The sequence below is a fragment of the Lissotriton vulgaris genome, chromosome 4_1 (assembly GCF_964263255.1).
Source record: "Lissotriton vulgaris chromosome 4_1, aLisVul1.2, whole genome shotgun sequence".
Lineage (NCBI taxonomy): Eukaryota > Metazoa > Chordata > Amphibia > Caudata > Salamandridae > Lissotriton > Lissotriton vulgaris.
In genome coordinates, this window is record NC_141691.1 from 17005234 (window position 1) to 17026630 (window position 21397).

General features: G+C 41.1%; 1 protein-coding gene across 1 annotated transcript in view; it reads right to left on the reverse strand.

Moving 5' to 3' along the window:
* Positions 1–20438: 20438 nt before the first annotated feature.
* The window catches only part of LOC147718233 (indolethylamine N-methyltransferase-like), a 94099-nt gene continuing 93140 nt past the window's right edge, over positions 20439–21397 (reverse strand). The window contains exon 3 of the mRNA XM_086918239.1: positions 20439–21138. Coding sequence (XP_086774365.1) covers positions 20712–21138 — 427 coding nt within the window. The 3' untranslated portion in view covers positions 20439–20711. The remainder of the gene's footprint in view (positions 21139–21397) is intronic.

The window sequence follows — 21397 nt, forward strand, 5'->3', positions numbered from 1 at the left end:
ATAGTTCTGTTGGTTTATCTTCCTTTCAAGCTAATTTCGGGTGCAATGCCCAAATATTGACTATCAGCATACCCGAGGAAGTGATCAATCAACCCATGGTGCTGTCTCAAGTACGGAAACTCCACTCACTGCACCGTCAAGTCAGAAACAATCTGATACAGGCTAAAAAGACATATGAAAAGTGGGAAGACCGTCAAAGAATTGAGGGGCCTCAATATAAGGCTGAGGACAAGGTGTGGCTGTCCACCAAAAACATGCATTTCAAGTTGCGTAGTATTTTTCATCCTAGGTTTATTAGCCCTTACACCATAGTTAGACAATTCAACCATGTCACATACAAGCTGAAGTTGCCTGGAACCCTTCGGATTTACCCTGTGTTCCACTGTAATCTCTTGAAGCCTGCCTTGGGGGCTCACAGGTGTGCTCCCAAACCTGTTAACGACAATGGGGGAATGGAATACGAGGTCAAGAGCATTCGGGATTCCAAGATGAGGAGAGGGGTACTCTGGTATCTGATATCTTGGCAGGGTTATCAATCAATCAATAAATCAATCAAAAGAATTTGTATAGCGCGCTACTCACCCGTAGGGTCTCAAGGCGCTGAGGGGGGGGGGTCGCTACTACTCGAACAGCCAGGTCTTGAGTTGTTTCCTGAAGGAGAGGTGATCCAGGGTCAGCCGTAGGTGAGTGGGGAGGGAGTTCCATGTCTTGGCTGCCAGGTAGGAGAAGGATCTTCCTCCGACGGTGGATTTCCGGATTTGTAGGACGGAGGCGAGGGCGAGGCTGGCGGATCAGAGGTGGGTGTGTAGAAAGTGAGGCGGCTGTTGAGGTACTTTGGGCCCATGTCGTGGAGAGCCTTGTGTGCATGGGTGAGGAGTCTGAACGTGATCCTCTTGTTGATGGGAGCCAGTGCAGGTCTTTCAGGTGAGCAGAGATGTGGCTGCGGCGAGTTTGACTGTGGTTCCAGCGTAGAGGCTGTTCCCGTAGTCCAGAAGGCTGGTGACGAGGGGCTGGGTGACCGTCTTTCTGGTATCTGTGGGGATCCATCTGAAGATCTTTCGGAGCATGCGCAGGATGTTGAAGCAGGATGATGAGACTGCGTTCACTTGCTTGGTGATCGTGAACGAGGTGTCCAGGATGAAGCCCAGGTTGCGTGCGTGGTCCGTTGGTTTGGGTGCGCTGCCCAGGGCAGGGGGCCACCAGGTGTCATCCCACGCGGAGGGAGATGGTCCGAGGATGTGGACTTCCATCTTGTCTGAGTTCAGTTTCAGACGGCTGATCTTCATCCATTCAGCGACGTCTCTCATTCCTTCCTGGAGGTTGGCTTTGGCGGTGGCAGGGTCGTTGGTGAGGGAGAGGATCAGCTGGGTGTCGTTGGCGTAGGAGATGATGTTGAGGTTGTGTTGGCGGGTGATGGCTGTGAGAGGGCTCATGTAGACGTTGAAGAGGGTGGGGCTGAGTGAGGATCCTTGCGGGACACCGCAGATGACTTTGGTGGCCGCGTTTTGGAACGGGCGGAGGTGGACTCTCTGGGTTCTTCTGGCGAGGAATGAGATGATCCACTCCAGGCCGCTCCTTGGATTCCCGTGTTGCTGAGGCGCTGTATCAGGGTACAGTAGCAGACGGTGTCGAAGGCTGCTGAGAGATCCAGGAGGATGAGAGTAGTCGTTTCCCCGTTATTGAGCAGGGACCTGATGTCGTCGGTGGCTGCGATGAGGGCGGTCTCGGTGCTGTGGTTTGCTCGGAAGCCGGACTGTGAGGGGTTGAGGGATCCGTAGGTCTCGAGGAAGGTGGAGAGTTGTCTGTTGACGGTCTTCTCGATGACTTTGGCTGGAAAGGGGAGGAGCGAGATGGGGCGGAAGTTCTTCTGGTCCGCGGGGTCCGCGGTAGGTTTCTTTAGGAGAGCGCTCAGCTCAGCATGTTTCCAGCTCTCCAGGAAGGTGGCGGATGCGAAGGAGCTGTTGATGATGTTCCGGAGTTGGGGTGCGATGATGGAGTCAGCTTTTTTGAAGATGTGGTATGGGCAGGGGTCGGTGGGGGAGCCGGAGTGGATGGTGTTCATCATGTGGGTGGTGTCTTCGGTGCTGACAGGGTTCCAGGTGCAGAGGGTGGTGGTTGTCGGGGCTGGTTCAGCGGTTGGGTGTGTGGTTTGTGCGCAAAAGCTGTTGTGAATATTGGCGATCTTGCAGCGGAAGAGCGAGGTGAGAGAGTCGCAGAGGTCTTGCGAGGGAGTGATGTCGGTGTTGTTATAATGCTGAGGATGATCTGTGGAAACTCTGGCAGAACGTGCATGCTCCTGCGGCTGTTTGTTCGTTCCACAGGTGACTTCCGTTGAAACTGGGGCCTAGGACGCACTCCGTGAGGGGGACCTACTGTCAGGTTCCGAGCGTTGCAGTGCCTGCTGAGTCCCAGAACCACATTTCCCATCAGGAAAGGATTTAGTCAAGGACGTCGCAAAGGAAATGGCACGTAATTCTGTTTGGATTTGTTACTTTCTCTCAGCTAAGAGAGAGTGGAGGCTTGGAGGCGCCGTCAAGGATTTCTTAGAATCGAGATCCCTGTTTGGAGATTGTATTGTATTGTATTAGAGACTTATATAGCGCAAAACTGTCACCCTACGGGTATCCTGGGACTTGGATCAGAGAGAAGCCTGAAAAAGGAGAAATCAGAGTCAGCTGTTTAAAGATATGTTTTAAAGCCCATTGCTTGGGAAGAGCCAGGTTTTCAGGCTCTTCCTAAAGCCAATCAACAAGCTAGCCTGTCTAAGCATTAGTGGCAGTTCATTCCATATACGGGAGGCCATCACACCAAAGGCTCTACCACTTTCCGAGACCTCTTGAATCTGGTTGTAGTTATCAAGCTGGAATGAGAAGACCGGAACTGCCTTCTAGGATTATACCAGGTGAATGTTTCCTGTAGAGGAACTGGGCCCTGACCATGTACTGCCTTATATACAATGCAGAGGGATTTAAAGCAAATTCTCTCCCTGATGGGCAACCAATGAAGATCTCTTAGGGCCAGCGTCGTGGGGGATCTGCGTTGTCTTTTTAGGGCCAGTTTTGCTGCCATTGATTGAACTCTCTGCAACCCCTGTACAATATATTGTGGTGCTCCCAAGTACAGGGAGTTGCAGTAGTCCAATCTACTCAGTATTATACGCCTCAATATAAGGGGGTGAGTGTCTTCTGGGAGTAGGGGAAGGATTTTCCATAAAGTACGGAGCAGGGAGAGGCAGGTACTGGCAGTTTTATTGGCCTGTGTATCCATTTGGAGGTTTTCGTCTACCATAACTCCCAGATTGCACACCACTTCGGCCGAGGCCTAAGCGTCACCCTCAGGAGTGAGCTTGAACTCCAACGGTAAGTGGCGTGACATTCTCGTGGCGGGGCAGTATAGTACCTCAGTTTTTCCCTCATTAAACTGTAAGGTATTTCTCTTGAGCCAACCTGCAATGGATATCGCTCTTTTCCCCTCCAGTGAGAGTATCAATTGAGTGTCATCTGCATAGTTGATGAGATCTATCCCAAAAGATTTAAGGATGGGAAGTAGAGGACGTAGATAAATATTAAAAATAATCAGGCTTATTGATGAGCCCTGTGGTACCCCATGGAGTACTGGGGACATAGCAGAGGTAAATGGCGATAAGGATACTGCCTGCTGTCTACCTTTTACCCCTATGTCTTCCAGTCTCTCAACCAACACTGCACGGTTAACCGTATCAAATGCGGCTGACATATCAAATAGTACCAGGACAGATGAGGCCCCGTTGTCAGCCCGCATTCGTAGGTTATCCATTGCCGTTACCAGTGCGGTCTCAGTCCCATGTCCCGGGTGGAAGCCAACTGATCCCTGTCCAGAAGTAAATTGTCCTCTAGATAGCAAGAAAGACTTTTACTAACTACCTTCTCAAGGATTTTAACTGGGTAGGGCAGTAAGGATATAGGTCGAAAACTCGCTGGGTCAGAGGGGTCCAGGGAGGTTTTTTTAAGAAGTGGAATTATGATAGCTTGCTTCCAAGCCCCTGGTACCACCCCTTCCTCCAATGACTGGCAGCATATCTTCCATAGCCATGGTAGAGTTTCTTCCCCCAGGGTTTTCCAGATTTTATGCGGGAAAGGATCTAACGGGAAGCCTGAGGTCACACTTTGAGCCAGCTGGTTAAAAGAGTCCTCTGTAGGAGAGGGGAAAATATCCAGTATGGTGGCTGTTTGAGAGTCAGAGGCAGATTTCTCAGCTGAGCCAACCACATCGTCAGATTGCAAATTCCCAACAATTTTAGTTATTTTTTCTTCAAAAAAGTCAGCGATATCATCACATAGCTTCTGTGAAGCTAATACCTTATTCCTGGCACATACTGGACTAGATAAGTTCTGGACAATATCGAAAAGTGTTATGGTACTGTTAGGGGCTTGCAAAATAGAGTTGGCATAAAAATCAGCTTTGGCCTTGACAATAGATTCCTTTTAATTGGTCTGTACTAGTTTCAAGGCTTTCCTATCCAAATATGCCCTCCTCCATTTCCTCTCTGCCTTTTTGCATGTTACCCATAACTGTTTTAATTTGTTGTTAAACCAGGGGGCAGAAGTTTTCCTCCTGTTTTTTAGGCGCTTTATTGGCACCACTGTGTCAAGGGAATCCGCCATGATCTTGCAGTAGGTCTGATAGTTTTCACCTACTGAAGATGAGGGGGTAAAGGACATCCGGTCCTGGATAGGCAGTAGAGTCCTATCTTTTATCAGCTTGGCCCATTCTCTTTCCTTGGGAAGCTCAGTGGAAAATTGCTAGTGGCCTCTAGGCTAGAGAGCATGATAGCAAAGTGGATTAACGAATGGTCCATCCAATTCTGGGTAAAACATTCACTACCTCAGTCTTAGCTTGCTTTGCCAACAAGAGATCTAGAGTATGGCCTCCTAGATGCGTTGATTGGGTTACCATTTGACACAGGCCAAGGTTCTCACAAGTTTGTCTTAGGTCCCTCAAGTGGTTGTCTAGACTTTTTGTTGTCCCAAAGATTGAAGTCTCCCAATACCATTAAATGTGCATGAGTAATACTCAAGTCAATGAAGGAGCTAAAACAGGTCCTGAAATTGGGTGTCCGCCCTCGGGGGTCTATAACAGAGCACCCCTGTAAGTAAGCTGCCCTTAGCCTCCTGTAATGAGAAACCCAGTCGTTCAATCCCATGAATCTCATCTATTTGTAGGGGTACAAAATTCAATTTTTCCTTATAGATTATCCCAACCCCCCCACCTCTCCCAGTAGTCCTTGGCTTATGGAATATTTTGTAGACATCTGGGCATGCAAAACCCGCTGCACCAGTGACTCTGAGGTAGTCCATGTTTCCGTTAGGAAAAGAGCATCCAGACCCATATTTTGTAGCATAGTATATACCTCATGATGGTGTTTCATCAGCAATCTACAGTTAATCATCCCGCAGTGTAAAATGTTATTACCTTGAGCTTTCCCATCATCTCTCTTACCCAGGCGAAGTAGCTGGTCTCTGGTGTAACTAATTCTATCCTGATGAGTGGTGCACCGGACAGCGTGGCTGGGGCACGGACGGGCGCAGACGGGCTTGCCCCTGGCGCGCGAGAGTCCACCCACTAGAGCGCAGCACCGGAGGTGCAGCTGAGCCCCTGTTCCTACAGCCAAAATGGCGTTAGAGGAACCTCCTACCTAGCTGTTCTCGCTAAGCAGTGAGATGTGTAACTTCAGTATTTTAAGGTGCAGGTAAGAGACTATGCTAGTATTCAGCAAAATCACTTTCGAAAAATACACTTGCCAAATTTTACGACGCAGGCTTTAAAAATGCACACACAAGGATGCTTTTAAAACTAATAGCAAGTAGATTTCAAGCACAAAGCACAAATAATTTACAGCTTTTCCAGTGTCAAAACTCGTATCCTAATAGTCGAGTGCTTACACTTCCTGCTCTAAATAGCAAGAGGAGTGTCCAACCACTAGAGCGCATTAGAGATACAAAGGCTTTAGGATAAACAGTAGGAGCGTGAGTACTTGGGGCGATGTTCGTGAAGCCTGGAGTTCTGCTTCTTGTGGTCATTTCCATTGCCTGAGTACGGAGCTCGCTTATAGAGTGGAATACAGCGGCGCTACCGCATATTGCTGTTTCTTTTCTGTGCGTGCTTTCTTTCGATTATTAAGGGAAGTTATATCCTACCTGCACAGTGGAATACAGAGGTGGGGCTAACTGTGTATTACCGTTAGCGTTCTTCTTTTTCGCAATTACTTTGGAAAGTGTGGGAACCTTAGAGAGCAGCGGTTCTTCGCGGTAAACCCCGCTGAATTGTACTAAGGAACCTCTCAGTGTACTTATTCAAACCTGATTCTAGATTACCCATTTGTTTACTTTTACGGTGGTGAGGCAACCCCGTAGGACTTGGTTTTAGGCTGCTACTCCCTGGGTAAGGGCTATACCTTCCGTACCTACTGAAATTGGATTGAGGTTGTCAGCATTATGTGTAAGTTTATTATTTGTGCTGCAGTACTGTATAAAGTCTCATGCCTGTGTTCATAACATCCTCTGGGTATGTATGATGACTATGTTAGCACCTATTGGTTTGTGAGTTGGAATGAGTCTGGAAAGTTAACGTTTGCAAGTTCTTTCATTACAGGTCGAATTTTTGGTCTGCATAACAAGGAGAATTCCCCAGGATTGTAACAACAGCTGTAAACAGTTCAGGTACATATGTGATCCTATAGCGAGATATTAATGAGAGTAGATGTATATGTCCTGCTTATATCTATATGTTTTGTTGTTGGTTCTATTCCACTGTTGTCCCTTAACTCTCCTTTTCCGTCGCATGATCATTCTTATACCCAGTACTTATATATATCCCTGGGTATTGGTAATATCAGGAGGTGGACCTTTTTGTCTGCTACGACTGGATCCTGCGGAGCTGGGCCTGACATCTTTAAATGACAGAGTAATGGACCCCTTTATATTTATCTTGTTGGGTAGGTTGGCCTTTATCAAGATGATGTTTTCACCTGTTATTCATTTTTACCTGTCCTTGTTACCTATTAAATTACCCGTGACAGTTTTTAAGGTATTAAATAAATCACTTACAGCATTTTTATGGAATGGTAAAAAAACAGGCATCTCTTTAACATCTCTTTGTAAACCCAAGGCATTGGGAGGTGTACATTTCCCACATTTTCAGGAATACAATACTGCTTTTGTTTTAAAACAGGTCTTACCTTGTATGGAAGGCATAGAATCTTCACCCACTATTATTTGGAGCAGATTCCTTTTTATTATTTACCATTTTTCTTGAAACCTCCACAAACCTTTTCTGCTCCATCCATTAAGTATTCTAGTCTTGTGTCTTCCCTTATCCTCACAAGGTCTTCATCCCTGAGTCAATAATTCCTAGAATCCTCTATATGGCATAACAAATCTCTCAAAATTTTGAACCAAACTATCTTCTGAAAAAATTGGGCCCTGAAGGGTATAATTCAAAATAAACAATTGCTGTGTGACATATGTCCTCTTACTTTTTCTGAAATCCAAAACAAATTTGCTATTCCTTCTGGTAATGCCATCAAATATGAGTCTCTTAGAAATACTCTTAGGCAAACCATCTTCACATTCACTCAGTCCCAATCTCACATAAACCCCTTGCCTCCTGCTCCCCTTGTACTCTTGTCATCTCTTAAAGCTTCATATATTTATGAATATTCGCATTACATTACTCCTTCCGTTCCTAAGTGAAAAGTTGAGACATTGTGGAAATCTTACCTTCAACATTCCTTATCCTTAGGAGATTGAGGTTCCATTTGGAATAAAATACACCACATATTGCCTAATGCTAGCACTACACCAACCCTTTATTATTAGTATAATATACTGTATATTACCCCACTTTCTCTGCAAAAATATAACGCAAACCTTTCCAACATGTGTTGGTCTTGTAAAGATCTTCCTGGTACATGTTTTTTCATTGTCCACCAACCACTGTTATTGGTTACATGGTTGCAGGACTATTTCCACTATTTGTTCTTATTCATTTACCTTTTTATGTCAAAGGTATTTTTCTAGAAAGTTCCTCTCACTTTTGGTCATTATGTTCTAAATTAGGCACATTTTTATATCTGTCACTTGCTATTTCCTTTCACGTCCTTACATCCGATTGGAACAATGCTGAAAATATTAATGTTACTAGTTGGTGGAATCTTCTTTGGTCTCATCATAAACTCGATACAGCAGCAGCTACACCTACGCTATAAATGATGAAAAAGGACCTATTTTGGTCCCCACTTACTAGTTACTTAAAAAAAAGACGTAAAACTCCCAGAAAATTTACATTGGTTTTCCAGCCACCATGATTGCTTTTTCCCCTATACTTTAGTATATCTTATCAAATGATTTGCCATTGTTACTATATGAGATAAGTAGTTAATTACATGACTTTATTACATGAACATTTTATTAGATGATATCGGTTTCATTATGAGATACATGTGCAGATATGCAAAACATAATATTTATTATTTCTCTTTTTCTTTTTCCTTTTATCCTTCTCTTCTCTCTTCTTCTGTTTTCTTTTTTCTTTTCTTTTTCTTAATAATGCACAAAATACTCCAAAATTAAATGTTTTAAGTGCAGAATGATATCTTTTAATAAGTGTATGATGTAACTTCTCCTTTTGTATTATGTATTAGTTATTTGTGCTTTCTTAGTTAAAGGTATATTTCATAGCTTGCTCTCTCATTCAATATAACATGTAATTCTGATTTGATTTGATTTGATTTGAGGATTTATAAAGCGCGATGAATGCCCATGGGCGTCTGTACACTTGTAGTTTATCTTATAAAACTTTGTAAACAAAAAATGGCCAACAGTAACTGGACGTAACGGGTGGAGGTCCTGGTCACTTTTGATTAGATACAAAATGGTTATGTGGTGGTAGTGTTTCTCTGACAGAGAAAACGTCCGCACATACAAATAATACAGTTCTCAAAGCACGTATACGTGTAATGTAAATTTTATGCAATTATTCATATGAGGTGCACTATTGTCCTGTTATACACCCACCACCAGGGGTGTTGAACTAGCAAAAATTGCTAATATTAAGAACCAAAGAAGAAAACAGGTATGTCAAGCACTCTCAAAATTACGTAGTATTCCAAATGATTATTATTATCATTCACAAGTTTTAAGGTTAGAGTTCATTGATAGGAAATGGACTTCCAAAATACGGATCCAGACCAGCTGTTAGACTTCAAATCTTTATTTCATATACATTAAAGGTATTTCCAGCTTGTTCTGCCGACACGTGTTTCGTCTCATGGAGACTTTTTCAAGGCTGGAAGTATAAAAAAGCTAAAACCAATATTTACATAATATCCACTATACATATGCAACATCATAAAGGGGTATACATAAGAAGTCTAACTATACATCCATGATCTAACAAATCATACACATTTAAGAAAAACCACAAAGAAAAAAGCATGAGAAACAACAAGCACATAAATATCAAAAAAGTTTTCTGATTCATATAGAACTAAGGTATAGTTAATTGGTGCTCATAGTTGTTGTCATATAACTTCTTATCCCACTGATAACCATATTAGGCCAGTACACAATATATATCTCTTATGTGGTAAGCCAACATGTGTGGAGAAGTGTGGCTCACTGATTAGAGCGGCAGACCCTGATGCAGAGGTCTGGCCCGGGACCAGGGTTCAATTCCCGACGCAGCAGGGTCCTGAACCCAAAAATGTGCACGGACTTGATAATTCTCGCCTCGGTGCCTATTCTAATCATGGGGTCCAACGCTGCAACTCTGGGCAATAGCTGCTTAATCTCCACTACTGCGGCCCACCCGCTGCGGGATGCCTAGCTTTCACCTTGGGGATGTCCAGTAGGGGTTATCTCACAGGGAAAAGCCAGGACGGGTTCCCAAGGCAAGCGCCTTGATGCCTTCGGGTGATACGTGCGCTATATACGTTGCAATACATTACATTACATTACAACATGTTGAAAGAGAATGCAAGGGTTTAGTTGCCAGATAACACCATAATATTAATCAGGATTATTCAAAGGTACTGGATCTGATTGCCCGATCAATTGGGGCATCCTGTCCCCATAATTTAAAGTTATAGGTTGTGAGCTATTTAGTAAAAGAAAAGAAACATACCAAAAGGAAATTGCGCATTGATGTTGAAGGACACGAGTCTTGATTCCCAGTATGGATGTAAACGAGTTCTAAAAACATACAGGCAATATGAATCCTACAAGATGAGAAAATGGAAATTCCTTTCAAGATATGATATAAACCAAAAACAGTTTCGTGGGATAACAATTATGTTATTTGGGGACATACCCAGAAAAAGCTTTTCAAAGGGTTGCAATCCCTATAGTCCTGGTCACTAGATCCTATTAGTGTAGATCATGAAACGACGTCCAAAGTAATCGTTCAATATGTAAGATGGTAGACCTAAGAGTAAGGGCAAACAGTTATTATGCGCCACAACTAGAGGAATGTACATCTGCATATTAGACAATCCACTCAGGTGTGATGACTGGGAAAACAGGGCATAATTAGTTGTCCAAAGGGCATAAAAATGCGAGTATAGAGGTGGGTAGACCGAGGCCAAATGATTCTCACTGCCAAAATGGTAATTAGCCATGAGCTCAGGCTACATGATAACAATATAGATTCAAGCGATGACACGCTAATTGTATATATAGACAGTCCTCTACACTAATAATTATAGGAAATGAGTAGAAAATCTAGCTAATAACACAAAACAAAGTAAGGGAAAACGTAATATGGCTGCATAAGTAAACTCACTTAATCAATTCAACGGTCTCGCTGCGTTGAGGTGGGTTCGTTATTCTTAGGTTCGTGAGAAGACCATGATAAGTCACTGAATGGTAAAGAAAATAAAGGCACATGGTTTGCTCTAGGTGTAAATGAAAAATAGTCTAAACATTACCCCCGTCTAGTAGTTGTGTGAAAAAGCATGAGAATTACAAGTTAGAATGCCCTAGTATGTAAATAGAGCAATACCATAACACGAAAGCCAAGACAAAAACAAGTCCTAGTAGTTCGGGGTTTGGACCATCAAATTAATAAGGAAAGCACGTTTGCAGCGAGGGTGGTGGCTTCCTAAAGTATCAAGGTGCGGAGGCTCTTCCTAGGTCTTACCTCTTTTCAGCGCATCGTAACGGGGAAACCTCCACTGCAATCAGCTACCTGTAATAATTTCCAGTGCCGGTTTTTAAATGGAAAGCGGGGCGTGACTTCAACACGAGAGCCAGGTGTTGATAGTGAAATGTAAAGAGTCCGTCGTAGTAGCCCAAATAAACAATGGCGGCCATATTGTAGAGGTAAAACGGACCATGATACACACCCCCGTATCATTATTGCTGGGGCTGAAAGTTTAAATTAACTCTAATGGAATAATGCAAGTTAAAAAAGAGACGTCCCAATATAATTTCCAAGTTTATATAGCTTCAAAGGATATTAATGCATAAAAAGCACTATAATATTATCTATTGAAAGTAAAAGCCCAATAATTCGCTCGAAAACAATGTAACTAATTAGAGTTTAAGATTAGAAAATAGAGCCCATCTCATGAAAATAAACCAAAAGACATAGGATAATATCCATGCCATCGAGGGCCCACGTCATGGACTCGATAATGGCAGAAATCTTGTAATGGATGTCCGGAGAATGGGCGAGTCCCGGGACTTAAGCACCCAGAATGTGTTGAAAAGAATAATAACAGTCATCCGTAGGGACGATAAATCCACAGGTATACAAGGGGATAATAGATTATAAATAACTGACGGATCTGCATTCTGGCACAATAAAAAACAAATATATATCATTTAAAAATATTTTAGACAATTGTTCAATCGGCAATCGTTCTAAGATGTACTGTAACCCAACAGAGTTCATCAGAAGGTGTTGAGTATACAGAAAAAGAGGGGCAACAACACTGTCAGGTTATTAGTGTGGTGCTTCAAGATTGGTAATTCATATACGGTCACCACACCATTTTAACATAAGAGGAGACAAAGCAATGCATAGATCTCATATGATACACATAATGCCATTAATCTTTAAGGAAAACATGTAGTTCTCTATCAGTATTGAGTCCGTGATCAACTGCACGGAGCTTAACCAGCCATTTGGATTCCAATTTGCGTAAAGCCAATGTATTATCTCCCTCTCTTGGGTCAGGTTTGATCATGTCTATTCCATGAAAGTGGATACCAAGAACCTCCAGACCTGAATGTTCTTTATTGTAATGGGCTGCTAAGGGATACTTAACATTGTTATTGCGAATGGCTCTAACATGTTCCTGTAGTCTTTCTTTTAGTGGGCGAATAGTGCTTCCCACGTAAATCAATCCACAATAACAAATAATACAGTATACCACCAGCTTGGAATTACAGTTAATAAAATGTTTTATGTGGTGTATTTGTTTCGTATTGTAGGAGAAGGTCTTTTTTTATCTAAAGCGAACTGGCACATGTTACATAGAGTGCATTTGTAGAAACAACAAGGTTTAATAGGCATCCATTTTTTAACACCCTCAACCACATGATTGCTGGGACCTGGGTTCTTTATGATAGAAGGGCTCAGTAAATTCTTTAGAGTTCTGCCTTTTTTATATATAACACGAGGTTTTTTACCAACGTATGTTTTCCAGATCTTTATCCAGTTGGAGTAAATGCCAATGTTTTCTAATGGCATTATAGATCTGGGTACTGTTGGCACTGTATTGGGTTATAAAGGCAAGCTTGTTATTAGCCTGTACTTTAGAATCTTTCTGTTTCCTTCTGAGCGTAGATTTTCTGGAGATTTTCTGAATTTTTTTGTGTGCCGTTTAAAATATTTTGTTGTCATAGCCTCTCGTCAAAAATCTTTTTTTCAAAACATCTATCTCTGTTATAAAGTCATCCTCAGTACTGCAATTGCGTCGCAATCTGGTCATTTCTCTGTAGGGGATAGCTCCAATTTGCGAGGCAGGATGTGCACTACTCGCATGGAGGATAAAATTGCAGGATGTGCTCTTTCTGTACAATTTAGACTCAATTCTGTTATCAGATATAATTAGCGTGACGTCCAGAAAGGAAATGCTATTGGTGCTAGATTCAAAGGTGAAAGTAAGATTATAGTCATTTTGGTTATTGATCTAACCAGATTTGCCCTAAATAATAACTTCTTCAAACATATGGATGATTGGTACCAACAACATTCGGGAGTGGCTATGGGGGCTAAATTCTCCCCCTCGTTTGCGAACCTCTATATGGGGTTCTTTGAAGATTATCATATTTGGAAGAAAGGTCCCCCTACTTTAACTGAACACATTGTTTACTGGGGCCGATCTATCGATGATGTTTTAATGATCTGGGCGGGAGGAGACAACTTACTTAATGACCTCATGACCTACCTAAAATGACTATAATCTTACTTTCACCTTTGAATCTAGCACCAATAGCATTTCCTTTCTGGACGTCACGCTATTTATATCTGATAACAGAATTGAGTCTAAATTGTACAGAAAGAGCACATCCTGCAATTCTATCCTCCATGTGAGTAGTGCACACCCTGCCTCACAAATTGGAGCTATCCCCTATGGAGAAATGACCAGATTGCGACGCAATTGCAGTACTGAGGATGACTTTATAACAGAGGTAGATGTTTTGAAAAAAATAATTTTTGACGAGAGGCTATGACAACAAAATATTGGAAACGGCAAACAAAAAAATTCAGAAAATCTCCAGAAAATCTACGCTCAGAAGGAAACAGAAAGATTCTAAAGTACAGGCTAATAACAAGCTTGCCTTTATAACCCAATACAGTGCCAACAGTACCCAGATCTATAATGCCATTAGAAAACCTTGGCATTTACTCCAACTGGATAAAGATCTGGAAACATACGTTGGTAAAAAACCTCGTGTTATATATAAAAAAGGCAGAACTCTAAAGAATTTACTGAGCCCTTCGATTGATTTACGTGGGAAGCACGATTCGCCCACTAAAAGAAAGACTACAGGAACATGTTAGAGCCATTCGCAATAACAATGTTAAGTATCCCTTAGCAGCCCATTACAATAAAGAACATTCAGGTCTGGAGGTTCTTGGTATCCACTTTCATGGAATAGACATGATCAAACCTGACCCAAGAGGGGGAGATAATACATTGGCTTTACGCAAATTGGAATCCAAATGGCTGATTAAGCTCCGTGCAGTTGATCACGGACTCAATACTGATAGAGAACTACATGTTTTCCTTATAGAGTAATGGCATTATGTGTATCATATGAGATCTATGCATTGCTTTGTCTCCTTTTATGTTAAAATGGTGTGGTGACCGTATATGAATTACCAATCTTGAAGCACCACACTATTAACCTGACAGTGTCATTGCCCCTCTTTTTCTGTATACTCAACACCTTCTGATGAACTCTGTTGGGTTACAGTACATCTTAGAACGATTGCTGATTGAACAATTGTCTAAAATATTTTTAAATGATATATATTTGTTTTTTATTGTGCCAGAATGCAGATTCGTCAGTTATTTATAATCTATTATCCCCTTGTATACCTGTGGATTTATCGTCCCTACGGATGACTGTTATTATTCTTTTCAACACATTCTGGGTGCTTAAGTCCCGGGACTCGCCCATTCTCTAGACATCCATTACAAGATGTCTGCCATTATCGAGTCCATGACGTGGGCCCTCGATGGCATGGATATTATCCTATGTCTTTCGGTTTATTTTCATGAGATGGGCTCTATTTTCTAATCTTATACTCTAATTAGTTACATTGTTTTCGAGCGAATTATTGGGCTTTTACTTTCAATAGATAATATTATAGTGCTTTTTATGCATTAATATCCTTTGAAGCTATATAAACTTGGACATTATATTGGGACGTCTCTTTTTTAACTTGCATTATTCCATTAGAGTTGATTTAAACTTTCAGCCCCAGCAATACTGATACGGTGGTGTGTATCATGGCCCGTTTTACCTCTACAATATGGCCGCCATTGTTTATTTGGGCTACTACGACGGACTCTTTACATTTTACTATCAACACCTGGCTCTCGTGTTGAAGTCACGCCCCCCGCTTTCCATTTAAAAACCGGCGCGGGAAATTATTACAGGTAGCTGATTGCAGTGGCGGTTTCCCTGTTACGATGCGCTGAAAAGAGGTAAGACCTAGGAAGAGCCTCCACACCTTGATACTTTAGGAAGCCTCCACCCTCGCTGCAAACGTGCTTTCCTTATTAATTTGATGGTCCAAACCCCGAACTACTAGGACTTGTTTTTGTCTTGGCTTTCGTGTTAGGGTATTGCTCTATTTACATACTAGGGCATTCTAACTTGTAATTCTCATGCTTTTTCACACAACTACTAGACGGGGGTAATGTTTAGACTATTTTTCATTTACACCTAGAGCAAACCATGTGCCTTTATTTTCTTTACCATTCAGTGACTTATCATGGTCTTCTCACGAACCTAAGAATAATGAACCCACCTCCACGCAGCGAGACCGTTGAATTGATTAAGTGAGTTTACTTATGCAGCCATATTACATTTCCCCTTACTTTGTTTTGTGTTATTAGCTAGATTTTCTACTCATTTCCTATAATTATTAGTGTAGAGGACTGTCTATATATACAATTAGCGTGTCATCGCTTGAATCTATATTGTTATCATGTAGCCTGAGCTCATGGCTAATTACCATTTTGGCAGTGAGAATCATTTGGCCTTGGTCTACCCACCTCTATACTCGCATTGTTATGCCCTTTGGACAACTAATTATGCCCTGTTTTCCCAGTCATCACACCTGAGTGGATTGTCTAATATGCAGATGTACATTCCTCTAGTTGTGGCGCATAATAACTGTTTGCCCTTACTCTTAGGTCTACCATCTTACATATTGAACGATTACTTTGGACGTCGTTTCATGATCTACACTAATAGGATCTAGTGACCAGGACTATAGGGATTGCGTCCCTTTAAAAAGCTTTTTCTGGGTATGTCCCCAAATAACATAATTGTTATCCCACGAAACTGTTTTTGGTTTATATCATATCTTGAAAGGAATTTCCATTTTCTCATCTTGTAGGATTCATATTACCTGTGTGTTTTTAGAACTCGTTTACATCCATACTGGGAATCAAGACCCGTGTCCTTTAACATCAATGCGCAATTTCCTTTTGGTATGTTTCTTTTCTTTTACTAAATAGCTCACAACCTATAACTTTAAATTATGGGGACAGGATGCCCCAATTGATCGGGCAATCAGATCCAGTACCTTTGAATAATCCTGATTAATATTATGGTGTTATCTGGCAACTAAACCCTTGCATTCTCTTTCAACATGTTGGCTTACCACATAAGAGATATATATTGTGTACTGGCCTAATATGGTTATCAGTGGGATAAGAAGTTATATGACAACAACTATGAGCATCAATTAACTATACCTTAGTATTATATGAATCAGAAAACTTTTTTGATATTTATGTGCTTGTTGTTTCTCATGCTTTTTTCTTTGTGGTTTTTCTTAAATGTGTATGATTTGTTAGATCATGGATGTATAGTTAGACTTCCTTATGTACACCCCTTTATGATGTTGCATATGTATAGTGGATATTATGTAAATATTGATTTTAGCTTTTTTATACTTCCAGCCTTGAAAATGTCTCCATGAGACGAAACACGTGTCGGCAGGACAAGCTGGAAATACCTTTAATGTATATGAAATAAAGATTTGAAGTCTAACATCTGGTCTGGATCCGTATTTTGGAAGTCCATTTCCTATTAATGAACTCTAACCTTAAAACTTGTGAATGATAATTATAATCATTTGGAATACTACGTAATTTTGAGAGTGGTTGACATACCTGTTTTCTTCTTTGGTACTTTTGATTAGATAGAGGTACAATTTAACTGGAGCTACCACTCAATCTAACTAGTAATTAGGTACTAACTGGGCTATGATTACGTAGAGATCTATCAAATGCTTTCTTACCATTAAAGAGACAAACATTCAGAGTGAACTTATTACATACCAGTTGATGAGAGACAGGGCATATGATTAATTTAAACAATACAATTAAAAAGTGACAGTCTGTCTCAAGACTATAACAACAGGCAATAAAACACCTAAAACATTGGATAGCATACAACTCATAATTTCCATCCCGGGTTCCAATCAGAGATTACTGTGCAAAGTGGCAAAGGGCCAGATGAATCAAGCTAAATTGCGATAGCAAATGCTGAAATTAGCATAATTTTAGCGTTTTCAATCGCAGTTTAGCTGTGTGCAATGCAGGAAAGAAAAACCTACTCGCAAAATAAGGAATTACGAAATTTGTGATTCTCATTTTGCTCATGCATTTAGAGAATTGTAATTTGTGATTCCCTAAATGCTATTCTAGTATCCATAGCATACTGCGATATTGCTGTAAGGAATCTCAAATTACCACCAAATGTAAGTTACTGGTAATTTGCAATTTCCTCGAAAAAAGCACTTGATTGCATTTTTTAAAGTGCCATGTGACACACACATGCACATTTCAGGGTGTCTTTTTGGAATCTATTGGGTACTCGTAAATTGCGCATGCAATTCCCATTCATTCCTGAGGGCCTTTTGGAATGGATGCATGGAACGGGATTCCTTAAATTCCTTCCTCAATTTGTGATGCGCAACAAAGGAATATATAGGAATCGCAAAAACGATTGCGATTACTATCTACATAGCATTTTGCGAGTTCTTAATAGCGATTCTCTAAAAATTGCTAATAATGATCGCAAACTGCTACAATGATACATCTGTCCCAAAGTCCCTTGTATAAAGTGCAAATGTGTTAATTAATATTTGAGCAGTATTCAGAGCATACAGTTACATTTGTTTAAAAAAACACACAACTGGGTTAAAATCAATATTTAAAAACATTAATCTTTACAGTAAAAGAAACTAAAAAGGAAATGTAAGTTTGCTTATATACAGGAGTTAAGAACAATGACTATTTGCATTTTGTAACACTGACTGTCATGACAGATAATCTTATTAAGGCAGATGATCATATCTGCAACTCTTAGGTGTGAGTCGAGGGGGCTACCTGTGCCCTCCTTCTGCACCGCCATGATTTGCGCACACAAATAAGGGTCTTGCATCTGATTTCAATAAACGCAGGGCACTCTAAGATCTTCAGTTCCAAATTGCCTACAAAGTGGAGTCAGTCATTTGCTCCAGGGTTTTGCATACGCTGTACAGGCAAAGAAAACATTGTCAATGTATTCTTGAGGGCAGGGACAACAGGGACAATGATTTGTCTGTGCTCTATTGGTCTACCATGAGTTTGTGAATGCATTGATTGGCTGGCCACCATACCTACATTGAATGTAGAGCTTCCTGTCAGTTAGCCCCTTGATTGTATCGAGTTAGCTTTCTAGGGATCGGTTGACATTGAAGTCTCTATATTCTTCAGTTAGTTTGCCCTGACTGCTGTGAGAATATGCATTTGCTCAACCCATTCCCAGTAAAGTAGTTTAATTTGTTTTTTGGTGTGGGTTGGTGAACAAAGTTATGTCCTGAAAGACCAATACTGGACACAAGACTTTGGATTTATTTAATCTAGCCTATGCTCTGTGTCGTGTCTAGGGCACAGATCTCCGCAAAGGCAGTGGCATAGGGTTTCAGTTCCGTAGTGGAAACCATCTGCTGCCAAAACAACAGGGGGCAGAGTTTTGCTAAATCGCTAATGGGTTTGAGACCCATGTCGAGCTTCCGTGGGCAGAAAGGAGTGCTTTGCAGAAGAGAAGCCAGGTTTTTGTGGAACTTTTTCTCCAAGGTTTTCATGTTACTTGCTCTTGCTATACCCGACAACTCTGCTCCATAAAGGGCACTGCTCATAGCCTTGAAACTATATATGGTCTATGTAGGAAGGCGTTTGCGAATCGCAAACACCCTTTTGGTATGTAGGTGCCACACAGCAAAATAAGGAATTGCAAAAATTGTGATTCCTTATTTTTATTAAGATTTAAGGAATCACAATTTTGCGATTCCTTAAATGCTATGTAGGGGTGCCTTTTAAATTGCGATTTTGGCTTAAGGAATCACAAAATACCACCTACTCCAAGTAGATGGTATTTTGCGATTTCCTGTCAAAATGCTTTTTTTTTAAACTTCAAAGTGCCATGTGGCGCACAGACATGCCCTTAGGGTATGTATGTGCCCCACATGTACTTACAGGCACATAGCAGGGGTGCAACAGGTGTCCTTTGGACACCCTGGCACCCTTGGATGTTCTCATAGTAAATCACAATATAATAATGTATCCCCAATGGCCTCTTGGCCCAGAGGAATGAATGGGACACATATTCCTTAATTTCGATTCGCAATTTGCTAATCACTATTAAGGAATTTTAGAGATTTGCAGAAAAATTGCGAATTATGACCTACATTCCATTTTGCAATTCTTAAATAGCGATTCCTTAAACATCGCTATTTGAGAATCGCAAAATGTGAAGTACGTACATATGCTCCATAGTTTCTGTCCTGTTGCATTTGGCTTAGCGTAGGAGAGACTATGGGGCATATTACCAACAACTAGCGATAATTTTTGTCTCTAACTTGTTTAGAGACAAAAATTATCGCCGCACATCGGCGATTTTTATCGCAGATAAACCTTGCTATTAGCAAGGTTTATCGCAAATGCGATAAAAAACGGCCGCAATGCATGAATATCGCTCAAAAGTCAGCGATATTCATGCATTATCGAGCAAATGCTCTTAGCCATGTTATCCACCTCCCATTGGATAACATGGCTAAGAACTGCTCAGGGCAGGTGTTAGCTTTTGGAGATATTCGCGCTTAGCGCGAATATCTCCAAAAGTTGGTAATAAGAGATAGCGATGTTAAGGACTGTTTCCAGTCGCTAACATCTTGGCACGCCACTTAGCATGTCATTAGTGATAAGTATCACTGACATGCAAAGCGGGGCCCAAGATGGTCGCTATTTTCTATTAGCTGTCACTAACTGGTGTTAGCGACAGCTTGGTAATAGGGAGATAATTTTATCTCCGCTTTCTTGGCTTTTAAAGCCAAAAAAGCGGAGATAAACCCCCTTGATAATATGCCCCTATGTTCCTTATGTAGAGCGCAGTTACCTGGGAAAATTTGAGGTAGGCCTTGTTAAGATGGTATTTCTAGGCCATACCCTCCGACAATTAAATTCCCAGGTAATCTGTTTACCAAACCTTTAACCAATGTTTCCATAGTAAACTTTGTAAGCATTTTAAAATGTAGATGAGCGTATCTTTAAGATCCTTGAAAGGAAGACTATAACCTCTTTTACACAAAGGAAAAAGTTGTCTCTAGGAACTCAAAACGTAATATCAGATGTAGCACGAATGAAACACAAAACTCAACAATCACACAATTGTACAATTTATTGGAAAGTAAAGTAATCAACTCTGTGAACACTGCCCAACAAAGCTATAATTTGTGTGACATCGTGATGGATGAGAAAGAGAAATTAACTGAACTACAACCCAGCAGAGATAAAGCAACTTAATAACCGAAAAGGTAAATAATCAAATAGTGAGACAAGAGAGAGAAAGTGTAGTACAATTGGTGTGAGCAATAAAGAATGGAAACTGGAAACAAATTCCCTCTGCTGATTGACATGACGGTTTATCAATTATCTATTTCTTTTGGGCCTTCAGATATATAATGCCTTTATAATCTGCCACATCATGCAAACAATTAACTGTCCTATGCAACACCTCTGACTCCTGAATGACACATCCAGCATCAAGAACAGCTTTTTTCAGAAAGGCCTCTTCAATGGATAGATTTGAAAACTTGAAGTTCTCAACCAAGAAATATGTTTGTTGCAGGCACGCTATAATTATGAGATGACCTCCTTTTTTTATCAGCAATGTGACATTTCTTAGAGTGCTGCAGAACTCATCTTCGGTGGTCACATGACATTCCAGGCAATGTTTCAAGAAGAGACAGTCAACCAGGGGCAGGACTGTGGGGGAAAATGGGTTCTTCTTCCTGACATCATATTTAAGAACGCGCTTGATTCTGCATCGCAACTCATTTTGCTTCTCAGGCCATGCTTCCCTAAAAACAAAGATATATGTACAGTTAGCACCAGGTATTATATATTGTGTTGTAGGAAATATGAAAGTTGAACATGCTGTAGAACATATGAAACACTGCAACATTGGGCAACAACAATCACAAGCAGAAACCACACATCTGTTTGTGGTTAAAAAACAGTTTAGGCCCAAATACTGTGCTGACACCAATAAGGGGGAAAGGCCACTTAAGGATTCAATGGAATAGTAAACTGGAAAGGGTTTTCAGGTAAAGGCCAACT